The following is a 25,991-nucleotide window of genomic DNA, read 5'->3' as shown; positions in this document are numbered from 1 at the left end:
TGTGTCCGGATGTGCATGGCGCGAGGCCTGTGCGCAACAGAAGTGGAAAATCTCCAGTGTGCGCTTCAGGCGTCACCGGAAGTTAAGGTGAGATTATATTTCCTGCACAATGGCCCCTGTTTGCGCTCCTTCCGGCCCTTGGGAATAGCGCCATGCCTGACCTCCATACAGTAAAGCAGGTGCACGTCACTGGGAGCGCAGGGCAAGCACACCCGGAGCTGGAAGGTACAGAACCTGGGAAGAAAAAACAATGAAATATTGGGCACAACGCTCGCTTTTGTTTTTCCGTAATCCCGCGCTCCGCACACGCCCACGCCACCAGCACACGCCCACAGCACACGATATGAGACATGGCATGAAGGGCGGAATGTACCACACGACCCCAGCGTTTGTCACGCCCCAGCACACGCCCACAGCACAACGCAGACACGCCCACAAGGGACTACTTTGCTGGCACGATTCTTTTACCTTTTAAATGTATATGGTGGGCGTCTGCATAGCCTATGTCCTTCTGCTGCAACTGCCCTTTCCAACACTGTATTGGGTTCTGTGATTGGTGCTGTGGTTCCTGAGATTACCCGCCTCAAAGGTTTGGGCTCTCTCTTTATTATATCAGTATAGATTAAACGTAATAAGTTAACCCAATGTTATTCTATGGGAGAGGTAGGCCTTGCAGTAGTGAAAAACGAATTTAAGAGTTTTTCACTACAAGGACATGTCAAAGTTAAAGGTACATGTCCAGCTTTTTAAATACGCTGCACCCTGCCCTATGGGCTGTTTAGGACCTACCCTAGTGGTGACTTTTATGTTTTACAAATGAAAGTTTAGGCCTGCCAAAAGGTTTATTTTACCAGGTCGAAATGGCAGTATAAAACTGCTTTTAAAAAATGAGGGACTGGGAGCTGATTTTAAATGAGGTCCTGCATACAGGCTCCCAAAGGGGACTGAGAATCAGAGGAGTGTGCCACATATTCATTTTAGTGTGGTTAGCATGAAACTGGTACTTTTCATGAAAACAGGAACAATATAGTTCAATATCTATTTGTACTGTTTGGTAGTCTGTAATAAAAGAATAGAAGAATGTTTATTTATGTCCAGAAGATGGATTTTAGTTAATTGTTTTTTGCTGTGTTAATAAGTACATAAGAGTGATAGTGCCCAGCACTGCCACCAAGGGTGTTGGGCAGTTAAGGTACGTTCTAGTAATTTTAGATACTTAAAAATAGCAGTTATTTAATGAGAGCAACAGACACAAAGGTGAAGAGGCAAGGAGAAGGGGATTTCAAATGCCACCAGGTTGTTCATCACTCGTGTAGAGTCTATCAGTCAATCTTCCTGCTCTGCAAGTGGCTCATAGTAAACTTGACACCAGCCACTGCATCAGCCATATACCTGCCCTGGTTGCTTAGAACTCTAAGGGTCAGTCTCTGTCAGGACCTTCTCCTAGATCTACTTTCCCTGCAAACTATAACATGGATATTTTAGGAGCTGTCTCTGATATGTTCTAGAGGTTTCTTAAGTCAGTTTCGTAAGTCAGACACCCACCACCAAAAGGTTAAAAATAATGCGTGCATGCCTTCTTACTATTGGTAAGCTTATACACACTCTTACAAATCCAGGTTTGAGGGGGGGAAAACAAAGTAGATCAGTTATTGAACAGTGCTTCAAAGACTTCCCTTTGGCAATTGGAGCCTCTGCGAGGAATTTAGAACTTTGCCACTCCTCCTCATTGACCAGAGGTTGGGTCATATAATAAGGTCGACAGATTACAAGTAGTATATGGTTGTTTTCAATTTTAATATAGTATTAATGTACTGTTATGTAAACATTGACTACCTAGGATTGTCAGTCTTGTTATGGGGAATAGCTCAAGCATGTAAATCTATGGATGATATCAATATGAAAGAACTGTAGGTACAGTTAAGCAACTTTTTCCTTCCTCTTTGTTCAGAAATGAATATTGAATTGCTAACCACGTGTGTTTGTGAACCAGAGGTTTTCTCAGCCAATAATTTCGAAAACATTTCTTCCAATCAAAACTCACCACGTGAATCAAGAGTATAAGGGTTCAGAAAAGTAATCCTTTTATGGCACATTAAAGGAGAAGATAGGCAAGGAACAGCAGGAGGTTGAAGGGTTCCTTGCGAATTACATGTTTAGTTACTTAGATACAGATGATCCTTTGTGTGGCCATTCATAAGGGGACTAGATCTAGCAGCAGCATCCTTGCAGAACCCATCAACTAGCATGACGAACAGTGATAGAGTTCACCACAATGAAAGATTAAATTAAGCAATTAAGTAATTGTTAGTGTATTCCAACCAGCAAAAATGTTGCTTAGCTGCTGCAGAGAATCATTACACTTATCACGCTGTGATTGAATCATCATTATCTACATCATTCATCACCTGCAGTGCCTGAGTCTTCACTCCATTAAGTACCTGAACAAAACCATAGTCAATCAGTACACGGAATAAAAAGTAATCAAAATTATACAGCCTCTTTTGTAAATCTTCCAAAAGCATGATTGGCTGAATGTTGGCCTATGTGGAGACCTTTTGAATCGTGTGCAAGCAAATTCTTGGCACTTTTCCACCAGTGTTTTCACTTTCACCTGCAGATCCTCCAGAGGCTGTAATTTAGCCAGGATCACGACTCTTGGCTCCCCACGCGAAATGAACACATTGGCAATATACCCGTTTGTGCTATTGGATCTGCAATCTTTTAATAGCATACTCCTTTAAAAGTACTGAACAGATGAGTGCCAAACCACAAATGTGCTCTGTTGTGGCATAAGCTCTGTCTTCTTGACGCTTGGAAGAATTCTGTCCAGTAGTTTGTGCTGTAGCCAAGAGCACGAATTGACTACAGAAAAGTGCTGCGGTGCTATACTAGTGGTCGATTGAGCACTAAAGAAACTCTCAGTAACAGCAATGACAACCGTCACAGTCATATTTCATCTTGCACTCATTCCGAAGTGTTTCCTTAATAACTTTTAAACTCATTGACCAGTGCATGCTGGATTTAAATCAAAGGGCGAAATCTTAGAGGGTCTGTTCTTTGCCTAATGTGGTGCAGAATAAGACCGAAAGTTACTAGCAGAAAGCAATGCATTTTCTATAGACACACACACTCAGCTGTAATAAGAAATGCTGCATAGTATATTTGGGCCTGGGCGGTGAACTCCGATCCATTCCCTGGGTTTTCTGCACTGCGCGGAGCTTGCAGAGTGCAGTAAACTCTGCTTCGTGTAGTGCAGCTGAGTTTTTTTCCCCGCTTACCGTTCGCGCGCACAGTGCCGCTCGGGCAGAATTTCTACCCAAGCGGCAAAAAGACCCGCACGAACTGCAGTTCACACTACACTCCGCCACTTGCGGAACTTCGTAGAGTTTTTTTGTAACTTTGCGGAGTTCCGCGTAGCAAAACTCCACGAACTACGCCCAGGTTAATGAATGTATTTAAATATGTTTGTACAAATAAAAAGCCTTTTTGGATAAATAATATCTTTTGAGCTAATATGTAAATCTGTTCCAAATTGCACAGAAACGTGTCCACCCAACCTGCACTTTCCGTTTTAAAACTTGATTGAAACTGATTATGGGAATCAACAGTTAGCAGAGGGTGCCGCATTTTAGTTGTGCATACGAAGGCTCCATTAAAATTTCTGTTCTCTGATGCAAACATTTTTTCTAAACAAGGTTACACCCCACATAGCACACAGACTGCATTGTATCAGAATATCTCATTTTTGTGGTTTAGAGTAAATATGTTCAGTTATATTTTAGTTACTACAAGAATAAACCAGCATTGGCAAAGCTAGTGAGTCAGGTGTTGACCTTCAGCCATTTGCTTTATCAATGCTTGTTTTAAATTGTGATGTTTTTGCAAGCCGTTATTGTTGGGAAGTCTGCCTGGCCCTCATCAATCTTAAAAAAAAATCAGCTAAAATATAAAATATTTTTTAGTCTTAAAAATCACTCTTTGCCATCTGCTCTTATGAAACAGCAGAATGCTGTCACTCGCAATGATGTCAGCCAGTGGCTAAAGCGAGTTGATTCATTGACCCATGCTGTATGCTGTAGTGGGTGGAAGAAAAATGTGAATGACACAATAACAGACCATTGGATTAACAGGGCGACTCACCTATTCATTATACATATGTTAGTAAAATCAAAAAGGTCTTGGCTAACGCCAGGCCTAAAAATGAAGCTTAAGCAAAAATAAGTATATCTGCAGCATTTGTGTTTGCAAACCTGTTTTTGGTCCAGGTTTTCAAATTGAAAATCAGTCTGATTGCTTAACACCTCCACAGTTTGCAAAGCCACATGTTTGCAGACCAGAACTAATCTTATTGGCCAAGGAAAGTAGCTGGTATTTTCTGTCGGCTGGTTCCATAACTTTTTACTGAGACTTTTAAGGGATCAAAAAGATGTTCAGATGCACCTGTGGGGAACTGATAACTGTCATCACTGAATCTTAAAGTTCGCAAATACCAACAGAAAAAGCTTGATTTTTGGATGAGGTGATTGACATACCTGGTCGATTTCAGTGGTTTTAATATTTTATGACTTTTACCATAACGTTATTTCATGTGTACTGCCAACCAAAAATTCCATCCAGGGTCTCTGCTGACCGTCTTTGTGGTTTATATAGAGTTACATATGAAGGAAGAAACGTTGTGAGAGATAGAGAGGTAAGGATATATACCCATAGGACGTAGATTTGATGGATGCCACATAAATAATATTAAATAAATCTTTATTCAGGTGCGGTCGCAACCATAAAATATAAAATCATACAATAAAAAAACATCATTACAAATCAACTTAAAAGTTGAGATGAAACGCAACTCCTGGTCACGAGTTGTTAAAAAGAAGAAAAAATACAGATCGAAGGGAGCAAAAGTCCATTCAGTAATCTATTGAGTCTAGAGAGTCTAGATCTAAAGGCAGCCCGCCATATAAAGATAGGTGCCTATATTTGAATGTTCATAACTAGGCAGAGGGAAGTGAGGGTGACTATTCAAAAAAATAAAGAGCAAAGGGAAAAATCGATTGATATGACTAATTCAGATATTGAAAAAACGAATGTAAGAGTAAGTAACCATTGCTTAATTTGAGGATATGAAGCGATTGAGATTTATAAACAGAGAAAAGGGGGATACATTGAAAGTAGATCGCTACATACATTATACACGGCAAAGGAAACGGATCAGCAAAAGGTAACGCTTTTAGAGCAGTGCTCCATTGTAAATATACTGGTTTATTACAAAGCATGTATCCTGGTAATCTACACCTGGCACTGGCAGTAGAGGACACATGCTGAAAGGGGGTGTTTGTGGACGGCAATAGGGCTGGGGTGCCTAGCAATGATTATGAATCGCATCTGTGTATTTTTTTCCTCGCTGCAGGAAGGAAAAGCAGGTCCTCCAAGAAAGAGTGGCAAGGCATCGAAAAGCAGTGGAGGACGCTCAGCGGAACCACGAAAAGGCCGTGCAGTTCCTTAAGGAGACCATGACAAGGTGAGTCTTTGTGTGACTGTACTTCAAACATACCCGTAAACCAGGGCACAAGTCCTAAAAAAAGAACCAGGTTTAGCAGTATGCAAGTGAAATCCTGATGCATGCCGTCACAGCGTATGATGTCACAACGTGTGACATTGCATGTGACATCACAGGAAGTGACCTCACTGGGAGTGACATCACCAGAAGTGACATCAGGTATTAAGACCTCACACATATGTTTATCAGGTATGTCATGAGTACACTTAAGCACATAATAAGATTTAACAAATTAGATTTGGCGTTGGGTTGTGTAAAAAAAGTGGCGCAATCCCGACGCAAAATCTGGGCCTCAACTAATACATTTATTTGTTTAAATCCTGCTTCAAAGAAATTGGCAACAAGGAGAAGCATGGCAGTAGATCTGTTTTACTTAATTGGTTGCAAAGTCAACATTTTACAATATTTGATTGGGTTAGGATGTATGCTGTAAAGATGCCCAGTAAATCTCAGGGAATAGTAATAATGGTGAGATTACACTGGAGTTTAATGCATTTGTTGGAAAGATCTGTGTTTTGTGACAATCCAGATTTGAATCAAAGTAGTATAAGGTTAAGGTGTCTCCTGCAAAGCACATCACGTAACATGCAGGTGACAGATTTTTCTTTTATGTAGATTGTAAAGTGGGTTACTGCTTTTAACACAGACATTCTTTTGTTAACTGCAGTTCATAAATTGTAATCCTTGTAATATAGCACAGTGAGCTATGAAAGACATGAGACTCCTACACCTTGTAACCCTGTCTCATGTAACTCATCTTGTACATTGATTTACATGTTACATGATTTATTGTCAATGTATAATGTGTATGTTACGTAAGAGCTCTGACACCCTGCCATGGGTTGCGTAGCTCTATAAAATAAATTAAATTGTGCTTTTGAAATTATTGTAAATTCTCGGACAGTCCAACACATCGGACATTCTTATAGTGCATGCATTTCTTATATACAAGGACTGAACAAAGGCAAAAGCATGTCTCTCTTAAGTACCTGTGAAGACATGAAAAGCTGTGTGCCTTTGTTTTCCTTCCATGGTATTTACATTTAAGTGTGAGATTCCAGGCCGCCCCCAGTCAGGATATTCAAATAAAAGGGGGCCTGATGGCCCCTTAATGTGGCCCAGCTGGAGGTGAAAAAAAAGCTCACTCACTGCCTGCACGTTGCTGCTGGGATTGGAAAGTAGACAACATACACGCGCTGTTGAACGTGTCCCGATGTCTGAAAATTACACCGGGACTAGTTCAGCATATTTCTGTGGGGCCCAACTTCTTTGCAGAGGAGATGGTGTCCACCTGGTGAAAATAGTGGGTGGATGCTGTGTAGCTGTGTGTACCCCCGACTTGTGCCCTGCCGTAAACCATACACCTTGGGTTGGATGTAGTGGTGGTTTCCTCAGAGTCTGAGATCGTGTCCCAAATCTCACGATGCGTCCCAGGCCTCCAAGAGTTACCTAGGTGCCACTGTGGCCACTCCTCACACATTATTTAATCTCTTGCTGGTTGTGTGTTCTGTGGCGCACTCGTCAGAGGACGACATTCATGACGCATTTCTGTTCTTCTGACAGAGTACGGCAGAAGGATGCAAACGAAGAACTCAAGTCACGTGAGGAGATGGAGAAGCGGATGCAGGCCGTGCTCACTCTAAAGAACAGCATCTCGTCAAACAGGGTAATACGCAAGATTATTTCTCCCCGCGACGCCGTGCTAAATAAACATCTAACACTTTTATGTAGAAATCGCATGTGGTATGTTTAATAGAAAGGCCTTATAGATTCCCAAGAGTGTGTGGCGCCTATACCTACCAAAATCAGAAGTAAACCATGCACAGAATCTTTGTCATCACCATGTCAGTCTTCTCATTCACGACCTCCCTGTACAAAGGAGCACTTAGGGTTTTAAGTGGAAGTAAAAAACTGGGGGGGGGGGTCTCTCAAAGGGGTGTGGCCGATGTAATTAAGAGCGTGGCTTAAAACCACTTAAGCTGAAAACCTGTGCTTAGCATAGTGTGTCTCCCGGATGGTATTTTGCTGCTTCTGTCATTGCATCCAGATATGCAATACAAGTGACGTTACACCAACAACAAGCCAGGACTATTGGCTTTGTCAATGGTGTTAGTTGTGTAAGATATATAAGCAACAAATATGGCTTCGTTGTATAGCATATTGAAAATGCTTTAGTTCTGAAATGATGAGACTGTGAAGAACTATAATAAGTCTCTCTGAAGTTACATCAAAGGCAGTGAAGAGTGCTAGGTACTGCTGCAGAGTTAAGAAGTATTTTTTCATCCTGAGGGTTAGGGCAAAAATGGATAGTCCGATAAGGACGTGTCTCAGCACCTGCTTTTTAGAACTGCTGGTGCTGAGCACCTGCAAGACCCGGTTTATTTAAAGCCTTGGAAGCACTTTCTTAGTGGGACTTTGTGACAGATCTGAGAAATTGCTTGGCCTCAGAAAGGTCAAGAGGGATGTAGCTGAGCTAATCAGGACATACTTGACCGTCTGTGTCTATGATTCAGCTGTTCCCGTCCAATGGCACAGCTCCCTATTTCACTGTAGCCTAGTCTACCTCTATCCAGGCTTCTCATACTAGACGTCTGGAAAGATCCCGTAATTTACCACCCATCCATGCTCAGCTGTGGTCTTTAGAGGGTGTGTTGCTTCCCAGCACATCCTCACTTTACAATTGGTGAGTGACTCCACAACCATGAGCGGGGGCCATTTAAGTCTGGCTTAGACACATTAGCTGTCTCTTCAGCATCATATTTTCCAAAAATTCATCATAAAAAGTATATAAGTGAGCACTTTAGGTCAACCGTTTTCATCCATTGGTCTACTCAAGTGTCCTTCTCATTTTGCTTTTTCACACCACTGCATCCAGCATGTGGCAATAGATCAGCCCACTTTGTCCACTGGATGTCTTACACTATGAAAGGCGACATTTTGCCTCTTCACATGGGCACAGCTGTCTGAAAAAGAATGCATTTCAATGCCATGGCTGCTGGCCCACGTCTTAATTTTTATGTTTTCCATTTTTTACATATTGCATGTTTGCAAAGTACATAAATGAAATGAATAAATAAATAAATGCACTCTTGCCAAGGCTACCCGTCTTGGGGTTGCGAATGGTTGTGGTACTCGAGCCCAATTGAAAGTCCCTTGCTATCGTAGGGTTTTTTTTTTTTTTTTTTATTGAAGTCTCAGATAATCAAGCAAAATCAAACACTAACATATCATATGCTAGGCAAAATATACAGATAACAAAACGAAATCAGAAGACACACAACAGACCATCTCATAAAGATGAATCACAGAAAAAAGAAAAGGAACCAACATAACATAATCAATTTGAATCATTAAGATCGAAGTACGAACCCCAGATTGTCTCAAATTTACGAATCGCCCCAACTCTTTGAGCATACAAATGTTCACTATTTCTGACTTTTTGCATTTTATAGCACCATTCATATAGATTGGGGCAATATTGTGAACGCCAGTTTTGTAGAATTAGCGATCTCGCTACAGCCATAGCTATGTATATTAGTTTAACTAGTTGCCCCCCTAACATAAATTCAGGATCAAATCCAAACAAAATCAATTTAACATTAACCGAGATTGATATTTTACACTGGTTATGTATATATGCAAATATTTCTTCCCAAAAAGGTACAATTTTGGTACAATAAGCAACAATATGAGACCAATGAGCAGGATTATAATGCAGACATCTATAACAGTCGGAAGAGCAGTTTGGATACATTTTACTAACCATTGCCGGAGTGAAGTACAGAAGCCATTTACTAAAAAACAGCATTCTGCGCCAATTGGCACCTCTTAATACAGAAAAATTCAGAACATTAATTCTCTTCCATGTAGCTGGGGTTAATACCATGTTTTCCTGCCCTTGCCACTTATTGATTGCTTTTAGACACAAATCCGGGTCCCTATTCACGGTTAAGCATCGTTTCCACTCCCCCGGCTTTCTTTCTTGTATTAAACAAAATAAATCATTAAATAACGGAGCAGGGGAAAAGAGGAGTGAAGGGTCTAGTTGGATCAAGATTCCATAAATCAACTTATATGATCCCAGCAATAGGAAATTACCTTGAACCAGGGTTGACATATCAGACATCCTAATCCAAGCGCCATCTTTCATAAAATCGCTTAACATCTTAAACCCTATCTTCTGCCATTTTTCTAGTAGATCCATGCTGATATCCACTCCGAAGAATGAAAAAGCCGAGCAGAGGGAAGAGGATGTATTAAGAAACGAAAGGGAGTATCTCTTTAGGAGTGCTGAGCGTCTCTTAAAAAACCAGTGCAGCACCTTATACCTAACTGTTTTTGGAGATTTAAATAATTTAAGTGGGGAGGGAATCTGGGATTCTTCACAAATCAAATCAATGAAAAAATTTATAAAGAGTTGCTGATTATTATCCTTGAATCTGGTCATGAGTTGAGCCAAATATGCATTGTAATGGTCTTTAAGGTTGGGAAGGGCCAGCCCACCTTGTCCCTTATCTTCGAATAACGTATTCAAGGCAATGCGAGGTGTCTTTTTGGCCCAAATAAATGAAGAGAACAAGGCTTCAGCTTTGGAAAAAAAAGATGCCGGCAGAGCACAAGGTATTGTTGAAAATAAAAAATTAAATAAAGGGAGGACCAACATCTTAATCAATGCGACCCTGCCAATAATCGTTAATGGTAGGGGATTCCATCTTTCGAACATTGCTCGTACCTTCTGCAGCAATAGTATAAAGTTCAAGCTGTAAAGATCTGAAACTGCGAGAGAGAACATAACCCCCAAATATCTTTTCGGTTTGTAATTGATGCATGATCTTAAATCAGGGTGAATTACAGGATTAATGCCACCGCATACTAAGATTTCGTTTTTTTTTTTGTTTATCCTATAGCCCCCCAACGCCTCAAACTCTTCAAATATTTGAAGTGCAAGTGTTTGGCATTGCAATTCCGGCTTAATTAACAAAATTATGTCGTCTGCATAAAGTTTGATTTTAGGCATCAAATTAATTGGGGGGAATAAAAGAGGAGCTTTCCTAATTGCAGTTGCTAAGGGTTCGATAAAAAAGGCAAATAAAACCGGAGACAGTGGGCAGCCTTGTCTAGTACCACGTTTAACCGATACTAGCCCCGACTTGGCATTGATTATAATATTAGCCCTAGCCCCTGGAAGAGAGACTCTGAATTAAGTTTATAACTACCTTTGGGATAGCGAAGTGCTGTAAAATAATAAAAAGTGTCTCCCATACCACCAAATCAAAAGCTTTTTCGGCATCAAATAATAAAATTAAAGCGGGGATCTTACGTGACTCAAAAAAATCCAAAGCCTCTGCTAAAAAATGAGTGTTAGTCAAGAGCTGCCTGCCGGCAACAAAGCCATTCTGGTCTGCGTGAATCAAATCTGAAGAAAAAGAGTTAAATCGAATAGATAATAATTTAGTGGTAATTTTGTAATCTGTGTTAAGAAGCGTGATGGGTCTATAAGAATTTGGGTCGTTGGGGGGTTTACCTTTTTTAAGAAAACTTACTACTGTACCTTCCCTGAAAGAATCCGGGATATGTCCACCCGACAGCATAAAGTTTAATAATTGAACGAAAACATCTGAGAAAGCAGTAAAAATAACTTTAAAAAACTCTGAGGGAAACCCGTCCGGTCCGGCCGCTTTCCCTAGTGGAAGCTGTTGTACAACTTTCTCTACTTCCTCTCTAGTGAATGGAGAAGCCATACTAAATTGATCTACAGGGGAAAGAGTGGGAAGAGAGTACTTTTCCAGATAATCCAATAATTTTTGATAATCTATCGTCGATTGAGTATTATAGATCCTTTTATAGTGAGCGATCATTATTTCTCCAATTTCAGCTGGGACCGATGTATCCCTAAGAGTGTCTGGAGAATATAGAGAGTGTATGAGATTAGTCGAGGCTTGCTCTCTGGCCTGCCACGCCAGGAGTTTGCCAGTGTAGTTACTCTCTTCATACATTTTTTGTGAGCTCTTGCGAAAGATCTCATCACTCTGAGTATAGAGCTCCTGAGAGAGCTCACGCTTGGCCGCATTTAATTGATCTTGAACCGATCTAGCAGAATTTTGTTGCCTGAGTTCAGTCAAAGCCTGAATTTTTTGTTGGAGCAATTTATTTTTATTCTTAACTGCTGAAAAATCTGCTGCATCTCTACCAATCACTAGGCCACGAATATATGCCTTAAACGAGTCCCACACATAATTGAGGGGGGCAGTTCCTATATTCTGAGAAAAAAAGGCTGAAATCTCAGTTTTAATAGCCTCCACCCAAGTGTCATCAGTCAAGAATTTTTTATTAAAAACCCAACGTTTAGGGGTTCTTGCCCTATCTGCCAATCCCAGTTCCATAATGATCATAGCATGATCCGAGAACCCGTTGTGAAGCATCGTCTGTTTAGAAAAAATGATTTGACGTGAGATTAGAAAAAAATCAATTCGTGAATAAGATTTAAATCTACCGGACCATCAAGTATATTCTTTTTTGTGCGGATTTTGATTTCGCCAAGGGTCCCACAGGTTAAATAGCAACATATTATTCATAATAGACCTGAGAGATTTAGGCTTGAATTGTGTTTTCGATTTGCTGGAAGAATCCAGCTCTCTGTTCATTGTAATGTTAAAATCCCCACCAATAATAATCTCACCCTTAACCATCAACAAAGAATGGAAAAACTCCTCATAAATCTCTGGAGTATCCTCTGTTGGAGCATAAGCTATCGTAGGGGTTAATTAAATATTTAAAGCATTACTCTGCCTGCATTAAACTCCTACCTTAGAATGCCCCTACAGAGGCAGTGTTAGCGCTCCCTGCTTTATACCCTTCTTCTATACCATAACTGGTCTCCTAGTCTATTTTTGCTTGTACAATCAGACTGTACTATTTGGAAAATGGAAGAATTCCTTAGAGGGTGTCACCTTTGAATGGCTGTCATCGGGCTGGCAGAGCCAGTCATGTGTTACGCATGACTTACTTTAATCCAGCCTTACCTGCCTTTCAGAAGTGCTAGCCTATTGCCAAAATCACCATGTTTCCCAGCATTTATGTCTCTCCCTAACTTGTGTTAGCATGTATATTTGCATGGATTTAACTTTGCGGCTTTATATTTGCAGGATAACATACGTGTGATACAGACACGGAACAATGCCAAGGCAAAAGCAGCCAAAACTCAAGAGGAGCAGGCAAAAGAGGCTGTGCTGGCAGAAGGTGGAGATGTGACCAAGTTCTTGATTCACCAGAAACGCCAGGCGGAGTTTGAAAAAAAGAAACAGTAAGTACGAACTTTGGGCTACTATCCCTGGTACCACAGATGACAAGCTTAGGAGGCACCTTGGTGCGGAGTGGCATGGGTCCTTGCATCAGGCCTGAGCCTGCTCATCTCTTCAGCAGCAGCTCTCCAGTTCTGGATGTTCTTAAATTCATGTGCTGTAAGGGGAGGTTCTACACGTGAATGTATAGAAGCTGTCATCCCTGAACTGCTAATGGTACAGATATGTTACTTCTTTAGAATGAAAAATGTCCTAGCTATCGTAACGGAAGGTTTCAATTCTATTAAGGACTCTGAGGCGAGGATTATGCCTTCTCTCTTCACTTTATCAACAGCAGCCGATTTAACACAAGACTACATTTCCCATGCACCCCAGGGAAATCTGTAGTCCCAAAAAAATCTCCAATTAGGAACAGACTTGGATCCTCCAATCAGGTCACTCCAATGTCTACATAGTCTTCCCTCACTGGCCCTTCATCCCTACATCCTCTTTCTTTGCGCGAAGTCAGCCGTTAAACTCTCCTCATGCGTCCTGTTTATTCGCATCCGAACCTACGAGGATAAAGGTATACCGTCATTCACCAACAGGAATATGGTTCAGCCAGTTATATCACATTGAGGTAGACTTAAAACAAGATCATGAAACAATAGTCTGAACAGTTAGACTTAACTGAAGAAACTTCAAGCCTGTAATCAAAACAGTAAGTTCAACATTTGATAACGAAATGACAAGGAATCAAACCCTTCAACAGTTTTAGTGACAAAACTGATCTACTTACTCAAATACGGGGTGGGAATCTTCATGCAAAGCCTAGGGCGGGATAATCCTCGCCTCCAAGTCCTTAATAGAATTTAAACTTTCTGTTACGATAGCTAGAAAAGTTTTCATTCTATGTCCGGACTGGAGGCGAGGATTATGCTAGTTCAAAGCTTGCTCATCACGAGGTGAGCCAGGTCCAGCACTGGCTTGAAGTAGAACCTTTTAAAGGTAAGAGTCCGAAGACCATTCCACTCCAATTAAGGATATCCTCCAAACTGGAGCCCAAGCCAAATGCTTTTGTGGCCATTGCTTCTCGAGCCGAGTGAGCTCCGAAGTCCTTGAAACTTTTGCCTGCTTCCTGCATAACCCACCTAACCCATCTGGGTATGGTGGGAGAAGATACTGCCTTAAATGGTTTGCGGAGGGCAATAAGAAGTTGGCGATTCCCCGGTGGTCTCAAGTATTCCGTCATCTCTTCATAAGCTTTCAAGCAGGGGACCACACACAACTTAGGGAATTCCGGATAAGAGAGCAATTTTGTAAGACCCTTAGTCCTCCTATACAAACTAAAGATCACACCAGATGGAGTAAACACCCTGGAAGTGAAATCCCGAGCTATAACATCTGACAAGCGCCTGCAAGAAATAAGGCGGAGTAGCATCGCTAGTTTAGCTGACCGGTTAGGTGGCGAGGATAAAAACAAGTTAAGAACCTGGTTCACATACCATAAGGCCGAATACCGAGGCTCTGGGGTCAAGGAAAGTCTAATGCCCCAAAGAATCTTGAAAACAAGAGGGTGCTCCCCGATTGGAGAATTAATAAGTGGCAGATGTCCAGCTGATATAGCTGAATGTAAAGTGTTAATAGACCTGTAAGCTAGACCACAAGAAGCTAGGTACACTATATCCGCGTCCTGGGGATTGAGACTCCGTCACTTACACTAACTGGCCCATCTGCCCCCAGCGGACCTGTAGCGTTTGACAGTACTGACTGTCCATGCCTTAGATATGAGCTCCTCAGCCTTTACCGAAAGCCCCAGGACCTCCCATTATCCCCGGGAATCCTCCACGCTACTAGCTGTAACGAGTTCTCCAGAACTAGGGGGTGGGGAACTCCATCGGGATTGAGAAGAAGATTCGGAAAGAGGGGGAGTAGGGATGGAGAAGCCCAGGAAAGTTCCAGTACAACTTGAAACCACACTTGAGATATCCAAAGGGGGGTCAGAATCACCATGTCCGCCCTATGCCTCCTGATCTGCGCCGTGACCCTTGTGATCCTCTCATAGGGAGGAAAGGCGTACCCCGACTCCTGTCTCCAATCCTGGAGAAAGGCATCCGTGGACACTGCCAGTTGGTCCGTTCTCCAGCTGCAAAACCGAGGGAGCTGGTGGTTGATCCTCAAGGCAAACAGATCTATTGAAAAGGGACCCCAAAGGTCGTTCAACCTCTGAAAAATGTCCAGGTCCAGTTTCCACAGACTTGTATCTCTGAAATTGCGGGTTTGAAAATCTGCCCCCAAGTTCTCCCACCCGGGAAGTTTCTCTGCTGTTAGACACCTAATGGTGCAGACAGTATTGTCAGAAACTGGGGGCCAGATCGGAGAGGGATTTGGACCATGTTCCCCCCAAATGGTTGATATAACGGACTGCAGATATCTTGTCTATTTTTAGAAGAACTGATGACTGGATGGATTCTCTCATCCAGCAGCGAACTGTGAAGGAGCCTGCCAGTAGATATGTAATCTCCGCTCTTCTGGAGACCACAACCTTCCTGTAGAAAAATCGCTGCACCTGGCTCCCCAACCTACTGTGCTGGCGTCTGCCTCTATTATTAATTCCGGAGCGGAACCAAACATTGCTCGGCCGTTCCAGGTCTACATGTGTTGTAACCACCATTGGATCTCTTCTCGAGATTCCTCAGAAAGGACCACCTTGTGGGAGTAGGTACACCCCTTTCGCAGATAGAGTGCTTTGAGACATTGTAAAGCTCAATAATGAAGGTGTCCTGGAAAAATTCCCTGGGTGGAGGCTGAGAGAATCCCTTCTATTTGAGCGAGATCCCAGAGGGATACTTGGGGTTTGTTGATGGCCTGTTGCAATTTTTGATGAATTTCAGAGATCTTCCCGGTTGGGAGGCTGAGCGTGGAGGACGCAGAGTCTATCATGAAGTCCAGAAACTTCAGAAATTGTGAAAGGGAGAGAATCGACTTAGTTTCATTGACAACTGCCCTTGCCTTAGACATGAGCTCCTCAGCCTTTGCCGAAAGGCCCGGGACCTCCCATTGTCTCGCTACTAGCTGTAACGACTTCTCCAGAACTAGGGGGTGGGGAACTCGATTGGGATTGAGAAAAAGATTCGGAAAGAGGGGGAGTAGGGTTGGAGAATTCCAGGAAAGTTCAAGTAGAACTGGAAACCACACTTGAGATCTCCAAAGGGGGGTGAGAATCGCCATGTCCGCCCTATACCTCCTGATCTTCGCCGTGACCCTTATGATCATCGCATAGAGAGGGAAGGCGCACCCCGACTCCTGGCTCCAATCCTGGAGAAAGGCTTCCGTGGACACTGCCAATGGGTCCTGTTTCCAGCTGCAAAACCAAGGGAGCTGGTGGTCCATCCTCGAGGCAAACAGATCTATTGAAAAGGGACCCCAAAGGTTGTTCAACCTCTGAAAAATGTCCGGTTCCAGTTTCCACAGACTTGAATCTCTGAAATTGCATGATTGAAAATCCGCCACCAAGTTCTTCCGCCCGGGAAGGCTCTCTGCTGTTACAGACACCTGATGGTCAAAACAGTATTGCCAGAAACTGGGGGCCAGATCGGAGAGGGCCTTGGACCCTGTGCCCCCCAAATGGTTGATATAACGGACCGCAGATATCTTGTCCATTTTTAGAAGAACTGATGACTGGATGGATTCTCTCGCAGCAGCGAACTGCAAAGGAGTCTGCCAGGAGATATGTAATCTCCTCTCTTCTGGAGACCACAACCCTCCTGTAAAAAAATCGCTGCACCTGGCTCCCCAACCTACTGTGCTGGCATCTGCCTCTATTATTAAGTCTGGAGCGGAACCAAAAATTGCTCGGCCGTTCCAGGCCTCAATGTGTTTAAACCACCATTGGATCTCTTCCCGAGATTCCTTGGAAAGGACCACCTTGTGGGAGTAGGGACATCCCTTTCGCAAATAGATTGCTTTGAGACATTGTAAAGCGCGATAAAGCGTTTCATTGACAGCAAAACCCAGACTCTGAAGAAGATTCACCGCCATCTGAAGATGTCGTTGGAGTTGGAGAGGACACGCATCCATTAGGAGCAGATCATCCAGGTAGACAATCATTCGTATGCCCCAAGCTCGCAAACACTCCACCACCGGTTTTAGGACCTTGGTGGAACACCAAGGGGCGCAGAAAGGCCAAACGGGAGGGATGCAAACGTGTACGTCTGCCCGTGCCAGATGAACTGTAGGAATCGCAAGTGGGGAGGAAAAACCTGAATAACCAGATAGGCGTCTTTCAGATCCAGACAAACCCTCCAATCTGAAGGACGTAAAACATCTCTGAGAAGATGGATTCCCTCCATCTTGAAGTGGCGATAGACTAGCCACTTGTTGAATTAGATTAGATTGATGATGGGACAATTGCCCCCATCTATTTTGTCCACCCAAAAATTTTTGCTGACAAAAACCCTGGAATGAGGAGAAGAGGGAACAACTGCCCCTTCGACCTCTGCGTTTACCATCGAGATGTCCTGTTTGGAAAACTGGATGGGACGGGCCTGACCCGTTCGATTGGATCCCCCATATATTCTATTTGGAAACCTTGAATGGTTAAAAAACCCACGGGTCCCTTGTGACAGCAATCCATGTCTGGAAAAAATTCCCCAGCCTCCCCCCTGTTTTTAGCTGGGAAGAAGGGAAGACACTCATTAGCATTAGAAAAGGCTGCAACTCCTCGATAACCTCTGCCTTTGCCGCCGCGACCTCTTGTCGGGTAGAAGTTGCCAAAACGGGACTGGTCCTGATATTGGCCTTGCCCTCTTGGCTGTTGGTTGAAAGCGTGGCCGGTGGAGCAGCCCCCACCTCGACCAGCCCCTCGGAAAACCCGGGGGAAAACCTTTTTGATGGTGGTCTGTGCTTTGTCGAGGGAGGTAAAAGTATTTACAAATTTACCCAATTCCTTAACGAAAGGGTTTCCAAAAAGGCCTCCTTGAGCCACTGCTCCATCTTCTCAATCTGCGAGATCCCCAAGCTTAGGATAAACTTTAATGAGCAAAGAGCGGCGTCGCTCTGTGCAAAGGGCACAATTCGTGTTGCCCAGGAACACAATGGCTCTCTGTGCCCACCCGGAAAGATATTCAGGGGAGATAAGGGAACCCGACGACTTGGCTTCCTTGGCCACGTTTAAGATCTTCGTAAGAGGGCCTAAGACGGCCAGGAGTTTGTCCTGACAAGCACACCAGGATCTCTCAATCCCTTTTTTGGGATCCCTCATAAACTTATGTAAAAAGGTCGCCATGAATGCATCAATCTCAGAGGTAAGGATGACTTTACCTTCCAGGGAAGGCCACAGGCATTCTCCCCAGAGGCCGTTACATGCCTCTTTTTCTAAAGGTTTCCTGATGCGCATTGCCACGTAATCGGCAACGTTATCAGCTGGGGCCCAGTCAGAAGAGCGGGGGTGAATTATGTCGTCTGGATCTAACATATCTGAAGCGTCTTGAGGTTGGGAGGAGAGACCAGGTCTGGAAGGACTGGGCTCATCAACCTTGTTCCTTGCGTCGTCCTGAGGAAAAGACAGATCGTCTCCTCTTTAGCTTAGGATGTTTAAAGCTAAAGCGTGGGTGCCACCATTGCTACAAACGTAAAGAAATTGAAAAAAAGGCATGAGGGCACATTTGTTTTCTATTTCTTTACTTTTGTTGCAATGGCAGCACACACGCTTAGCTTTAAACATCTTAAACTAAAGGGTGGGTCCTGTAACTGCGTGGGGACGCATATTTGTTTCTGTTTCTTTTACTTTTGAAACAATCAACAAAGCGTGGGTGGCTTAGCTTTAAACATCTTAAGCTAAAGCGCGGGTCCCGCGATTTATTCAAAAGTAAAGAAATGGAAAAAAAGGCGTGGGATGCATATTTTTTCTATTTCTTTAATTTTAAAGCAATCGCAGCACCCGCGCTTTAGCTCAAGATGTTTAAAGCTAAGCGTGGGTGCCGTCAGTAAAAAAATAGAGAAAAAAGTTGTGCAGCCGCATTCTTTTTCTATTTATTGACCTTTGAACCAATGGCGGCACCCGCACCTTCGCTTAAGATGGTTAAAGCTAAAGTGGGGCATGCCACCATTGTAAGAAAAGTACAAAAATAGAAAAAAATAAGGCATGCAGTCGAGGTCAGCGAGTCGAATGAACAAAAGTAAGGCATGGCCGCCATTAGTGCAGCTGAGGGTGCTGTGCTGGTTAAATAGAAAAAATGTTGGAGGAGAGCGTGTCCTGCCTGCAACATCAGCCAGGAGAAAGACTGTGGCCCTGCTAATCAGGACCACAGCTTAGCTGCTCTCTCTCTAACTTGATACCATATACTTTAGGTACATACCAGATTGGTTACTGGGTCACCCTTGTGAGCCCCTGTATATGGTACCTTAGGTACCCAGGGCATAGGTGCACCAAAGGACTACCAGGAGCTGCAGCATGTATTGTGCCACCCCTGGTTAGACTTCCAAACTGACACCACAGGTCTGCAATTGCAACCTGGGTAAGGTGGTGTAATCACCCCTTACATAGATATTTTATTTATATATATATATATATACACACACACACACACACACGCATACACACCCATACACACACACACACACACACACACACCCCCCTCTCGTGCTGGGATCTCACTCTCACAGACATGCCTGGGGGGGGGGGGGCAGCGGAGAGAAAAAACCCAATTCTGCTGCCCCCCTCTTTCTTCCTCTTACTCCCTCTCTTTGTTGCGCTCCTCCTCACTTGCAGAAAACTGTGACTGTTCTTTCCTTTCGGTCATTCATTCCCCAGTGAAATGGATCCAAAAAAAACAAACAATGGCAAACTAATGTGGCATGGCAAGCAATGGAACGATGGGTTGGAGTGCTAAACATGTGTTGAAACTTAACAGACCCCTACAGTGACATTTAAGAAAGCAATCAATGAGACATTTAAACAACAAAGCCCCATAAGTGAATATACTACATTTACAGAAAACTGAACAACGTAACTATTTTAATAACACGTTATTCCAAATGTTTCAAAGACCATCCTGTGGTTATTTAGACAATAATCTATCACAATAGCTTTGAGTCATGGAAGGGGCAGCTTAATGTTTGATTACGCATTTCTTTAGTACGAAAATAAATGTCTCAGAAAGAAGGATTTTGGCTGGCATTTACTAAGTAGGCTAGGTTTTCATTCATGATAATGATACATTCATTTGTGGGATTAAGTCTGACAATGGATGAACACTAACATACCAGCGATTTAGACAAATAGAATTGTAGGAGAATTTAGGAATTCATTCTTGGTTTAATGCAGTTTTGTGGCTTAGTTGCACAGACCTAAAATACTGAAAGCTGTTCACACATTATTTTGGGGTGCTTTGTTAATTGTGCTATGTCACCATTGCTGACATAGAAGTGCAACTTTCAATTACTCAAAATAATGTGTTACTAATATACAACTCAATGATACTCATTTTGCTAGTGTCACGAAGATGAGAGGTGAATTCAAAAGGTTTAAACCAACAGCGTAGATAAATAACTTCACAGGTCTTCTGTTTTGCGCGAGCACCACTTGACACCTGGGCGTGATAATGTCAGAGAGAGCCTGCACACCCATCGCCTGTGCTCTGCAGAGGCCCTGTGTTTTGGGCAGCAGGCAGTGGAGTAAACTGTGTCTCTTTGAACAGTGTGTCCATACCAGGCCACCATCACCCAGCCCACGGGGCCGCGCGCGCTTAACTGGGTCCCCACCACCATGATCTGTGGCAGCTGGATGACATCAGCCCCCACTGTGTTAAAGACATCGTGCAGTTTGTTGATGACAGGAAACAGTGCCTCCATGACAGCGGCAGGAATGAATGGCTTTATTCACACCCAAACACAGTAGCGCCACCTTACAGAGTTTTCCAGTCAAGCGCTATTTTTCTTTTAATGTCCTTAGCTTTCTGAATAATGAGTGTAAAAGCTTTAAGTTGTATTCCCTATGAGTGTTTAATTTTGCCACAATGTTGTTACTTTTTTCAGGCAGCAAATTGCACTTGTCTAGTGGATAGTTTGGATTGAATTGCTTCTAGGTGTTTATAGCGGGGCACAATTGGGTTGTAGCTGAAGGGAGTGTGAGTTTCTCTCAGTGGGGCAGGATGGTGTTCAGTGGGGGAGAGGATGTAGCACTCTGTGCCGATGACAGAAACTGCAAGGCTCTGAGACAAATGGCTTGTGATAGCACTTTTAAGCGTATTTGGGACATTCTGCGAATGGCCAAGTTTTCCGATGAATGTATTATGTTGACCAATAACAACCGAATGCATGTGTTGTCGCGTTCTAATCTAGGACCCCGATCAATACTGTGACCTTATGCCCCTATACGGCTATAATCCCTTTGTACCCCTATATTGGCATAAACGATCAAATGCAATATTCAGAAACTCGTCTCTGGCCTCACACAATCAGAGCCACATTTCAGAATCTCTTCCTGTGCAGCTCATTAGAGCAAATGGCACAGCAGAAGCCGCTATCTAAGATTCCTAGATTACACTCCGAGTCCTTCAACAAGATAAAAACTCAGCAACCTAGGAAAGCCCCACTTGCTGTGTTTTGATTAGTAATAGAACTCTAATGAGCACTGAGAGACGATCACTTCCTAGTGACATCTTTATTGACGTCTTATGTCCAAAAACTTACGTCAACCAAGGCACCTTTCAGGTATAAATATTACCAATGTTGCCTTAAGCAAACGCTGATGCTGATGCTATCGCTGCCTCAACGACATCGATGATAGCGATGGTGTGGTGAACATAGGAGCAGAACAGCTGTCCCCTGCAGAGCCCAGCAGATACAAGCTGCCCACGGACGCTGCCCCTCCTCCTCCTCCTCGACACGCTGAGAGAGACGCTGTCTTTTCTCCTGCCGAGAAAATCCAGCTCCGGCGTTTCCAGCCTACTCTTGCGAGTGACTGGGATATCGAGTCCTGGAAGGAGATACAAGACCTCCAACATTCTATTCCAGAGGTATGGTGTTGATTAAACCCTTAGAGAGAATTCTTGAAGCAAACCTTGGCAAAACCAACTTAACTAAAACTGCTACTTCCTTACTCCCTCCCAAGTATTAGGCTTAGGTCAGGTACACTGGGGTAGGCGTAGTTAGAAGCACCAGTTGAGTACGTTAGCCTAATGTATATATGAATGTATATATGTTTTATTCATTTTAAACCATTGTATGGCTAAGAAACCATATCAATGCTTTTACAGTATTATTTCGCAATCCTCATTTTACTGTACGCACTTTTTATAATAACAAGTCTTGCAATTGTGGCAATTCATTTCTCTTGTATGAGAAGAAAGACTGTTCAATAAATAATACCTTTTTATTGAAAACGCCCGTCTCTCTATTCTCTGCATATTGGTGAAAGTAATCTGCACAAAACTGACTGAGTAAAATAACTGTCCATTGTTTCACACAACTCTAGAGATTGACTCTTATTCTAAGGAGCAAAGTTGTCATGTTTATGCGGTTGTTGGAAAACTGAATCCCTTCTTGTCTGTACCAGGGAAGCTGATCACTTCCTATTCAGTCAAGAAAGTTTCCAGTGACCTCTGAGCTAGTTGGTAACAAACCCAATTAATTTTAGCATAGTCAGTGGAGACCTGGAAGATCCGCACTTCTACGTCCATACTACTGTTTATGTTATTCCAATGCGCAGGGCCTATTGGGAAAATAGGAACTACACTACATGGCGCCCAACGTTTGGTAAGGTGATAAAACTAACGCAAGACGTTAGAGTAACTCAGTCGTGCATTTTTCACACAGACCCCTTTCTCCCGTAAATACTCCAATAGACGTCTGGAGTGGGTGCAAGGTTAAAATCCGCCCGACCTTAGTAGGGAGAGATTCCTATGTAAAGCTCTGGTTTATTCAACGTTGAAGGATACAGTGTTCCAAAATATTGTGCACCTAATCTTTGTCTCCTTGGAGACCTGCTTTGCAAAACCTGCATTTATAAAATGTCAGTAGAAAACAACGGAACTGATGCCGCAGTAGATGCGACTCAGCAGTGTCCCGACGGGACTACTGAACCGGGTGCAATAATCATCCCGGCACATTTAAGAAAATCTATAACGTCAAAACTTATAGAAAATGGACTGACCACACAAGGTGGCACAGTCGTCTTCGTGATAGAGGCACACGAATATCGGCAGATAGAGGTATTCTTTTCTTGGATAAAATTTCCAGCGGCAACGAGTTCCACTATTACAAAATAGGGGATCCACCGGAAGAGTACGCTCCTTTCGAGGAGATTGAAATTCCATTAAAATTCCAAGAGCACCTGCTCTGGTTTAAAGGCGCCCTAAAACATAATGATCATATTACCAGGCTCGGTCCACTAGGTAGACCAGGAGCAACGTGGCCGGTTCTAGCCAGCTACACACCACATCCGGACATTGATAAAATGTCAAGTGAAGAACTCTTCGTTAAATTAAGAGAATTAACAAAGGCATATAGAGTTAGTAAAATTATTTATTAAAAATAATTCAAACACTCCTAGAAAGAACTGGGATGAAAATAAACAATCCACTCCCAAAGAAAAAGTTTTCCAGTCCAGAGGAAGGTCTCCTCGACGGAGGGAAAGAACTCCGACTCGAGAACACCAGTCTCCCCAGAGGGAGCCCTCTGAGAAAAGATACAACCTTAGAAATAGGGATAATTTGAAGAAGTCTGATAGATATCAAAGTATTGATACACGTCCCTCTCAATCTTTTTCTCAGAAATCGGAAAGAAGAGGACGGTCAGACCCAGGAGAGCACACCAAGTCCAAAGACAAGGAACCTGCTCAAAGTAAAAAGTTACAATTTCCAAAAAAGAAGGTAGCCAGTATTAGAGTAATCGAACATGCCGAGAATACTGAGGACACAGTTGAAAAACGGGGAGTGGGCACAGACAATGCTAGACAGTGCAGCAGAAATCAGTATAGCCCGCAAGATCCTGATGAGTCATCTGGAGACAGTGGACACGAATGAATACATTCAAGTAGAAACTGCCGACACCAGAGTTAGCGAGCCCCATAAGATACACGAAATAACACTGCGTATAGAGGGTGATAAGACTAGGAAAATAAGGGGTCGATTTTGGGATAAACTCTCAAAAGGCTATGATATTCTGTTAGCTGAAAAAGATTGGCCCCCGGAGTTTGTCAGGGAGTGCCCTCGTGGCGAAGAAATGATTATGCCTGCCTTCTCGAATCACATTCCGATTCACAAAAAATATACTTATGCAAGGAAATGGGCAGTAGCCCAGGCACCACCATTATATAAAAATCATGTAGGATGGGATGAGGACTCTCCTCCTCACAAAATCCAGTTAAAAAGTCAACCGACTGCACAAAGGCAGTATCCCATTAAGCAAGAAGCTAAAAAACAAGTCAGGGAGATTTTAGATCAACTTGAATACCAAGGGGTGATTGAAACATGCAGCTCTCAAATGAACAATCCTTTGTTTCCTGTCTCCAAACCAGACAATTCATATTGTCTAGTTTTGGACTACAGACACCTCAATGCATGTTGCAAAACATTTGCAGTACAAAATTCGCACAGTGCTGCACTAATGAATAACATAGTTAGGAAAAAATATAAAACGACATTAGACATATCTAATGGTTTCTTTTGTCAAGCATTGCACCAGAAAGCAGATACTTGACCGCTTTCTCAGTAATGGGGTCTCAGAAAAATTTCTGTAGGCTCCCACAGGGATTCAAGAACAGCCCAGGACTAATCTCAGCTAGAGTAACAGAGTTACTACAAATATATGATGATGAGGCATTATCTTACGTAGATGATATCTATCTCACAGACGACGACTTGGAGACTCACTTGAAAAGAGTGAACACCATTATACTTGGGTTCGCAGCAGAGGGTTACAAATTCAACTTTAAAAAGTCTCGAATTGGAGGAGCCAAGATGGCGGACGGGACGGACGTGTGAGCGCCCGGCTCCCCGAGCCGTCCGACTTTTCATTGAAATCCTGGACTGTATCCTTCCTACACCGCGCTCAGATGGGGACACGACCGCGCTGGTGACAGTCACGTCCAATTGCGGTCTCCGCCGGCCGGTTTTGATGGGAATTGGCGGACTTAGCCGACCACCGGGACTCCCCCTGAACCCTGCGCCGATTGACGCCGCTGGACGCTGCAGTTCATATCCGGTAGGACGGGCTGTGGATATACCGGTGCTTGGGACTGCTTGCTGATTGCCAGGGGACAGGGGGGCTCCCACTACGCACGGCCCCTGTGCTGAAAGCTGCGTGCTCCTTAATGTGGGGACGAAGGTTCTTTTCTAACGAGCCGCCCCCCTCCCTCCAGGGTGGTTCCGAGGAGGAGATGACAATGGCGCCTGCCTTCCAGCATGAACGGACGGCTGCTCCCTTGTCCCCAGCTTGCGTGGACCTGCCTGCACTAGACCCGGAGGCTGCTCATAATGTGCCACAATGCAGAGCGGATCGGCAGGGGCTGCAGAGTGTTCTGACTTGTGGGGATATCCTTGATGCCCTTACAGACTTGCGGGCAACATGGCGGCGCAATGCTCAAGAGCTGGGGAGAAAGATCGAAGAGGCTATTTTTTCCACTATGCGACCGAGGCTGACTATCGCCCTGCTGCCCTCGTGTGTTTCTACACTGGATACAATGTTGCAGCATGTACGAGCGGAAGATCGAGGTGTCCCTGGCTACAATGTTGCATGTCTCCCTACTGACGATGCCATTGTTACAAAGTCTCCCCTCGCTCCGGGAATTGTGCCTCTGCCTGAACAACTGCTGCCAGAGCTCCGTTTGTCGCCCTTCCAGTTGTTTGCCTCCTACGAGATTATTGCCTTTGGAGCCTTTTTTCTGCGCTGCTGGAGTGTCTGTCATCCTGCACGGCAGGGGGGGTTCGCCATTTTATCCGCTGCAGTTGTTGGAGACTGGGACCACTCGTCTTCTTCACTTCTGCCCCTCCCATGTCGAGAGCGGCCATCTTGCTCCTTTGTTCTGCCTGCACAGTGTCCGCGGAGATGGTCATGCCTGGAGAGATTTCGTCGTTCTGGCCAGGGTTGAAGGTGCCCCTCATCTCGATTTTGCCTGACCGGCTGGCGGAGACCCGGACTGTACTGTA

The 25,991-nt window shown here is 43.6% G+C and overlaps 1 protein-coding gene across 2 annotated transcripts in view; it reads left to right on the top strand.

Moving 5' to 3' along the window:
* CFAP74 (cilia and flagella associated protein 74) overlaps positions 1 to 25,991 on the top strand; it is a 1,279,283-nt gene that overhangs the window by 213,512 nt on the left and 1,039,780 nt on the right. For both annotated transcript variants that reach the window (XM_086921531.1, XM_086921532.1), the window contains exons 9-11: positions 5,411 to 5,521; positions 7,124 to 7,226; positions 12,706 to 12,863. In XM_086921531.1, the coding sequence (XP_086777657.1) occupies positions 5,411 to 5,521; positions 7,124 to 7,226; positions 12,706 to 12,863 (372 nt within the window). The remainder of the gene's footprint in view (positions 1 to 5,410; positions 5,522 to 7,123; positions 7,227 to 12,705; positions 12,864 to 25,991) is intronic.

This window comes from Lissotriton vulgaris, chromosome 5 (genome assembly GCF_964263255.1).
Source record: "Lissotriton vulgaris chromosome 5, aLisVul1.2, whole genome shotgun sequence".
Lineage (NCBI taxonomy): Eukaryota > Metazoa > Chordata > Amphibia > Caudata > Salamandridae > Lissotriton > Lissotriton vulgaris.
Note: the sequence above shows the minus strand (reverse complement) of the source record. Positions and strands in the feature narration are given on the sequence as shown.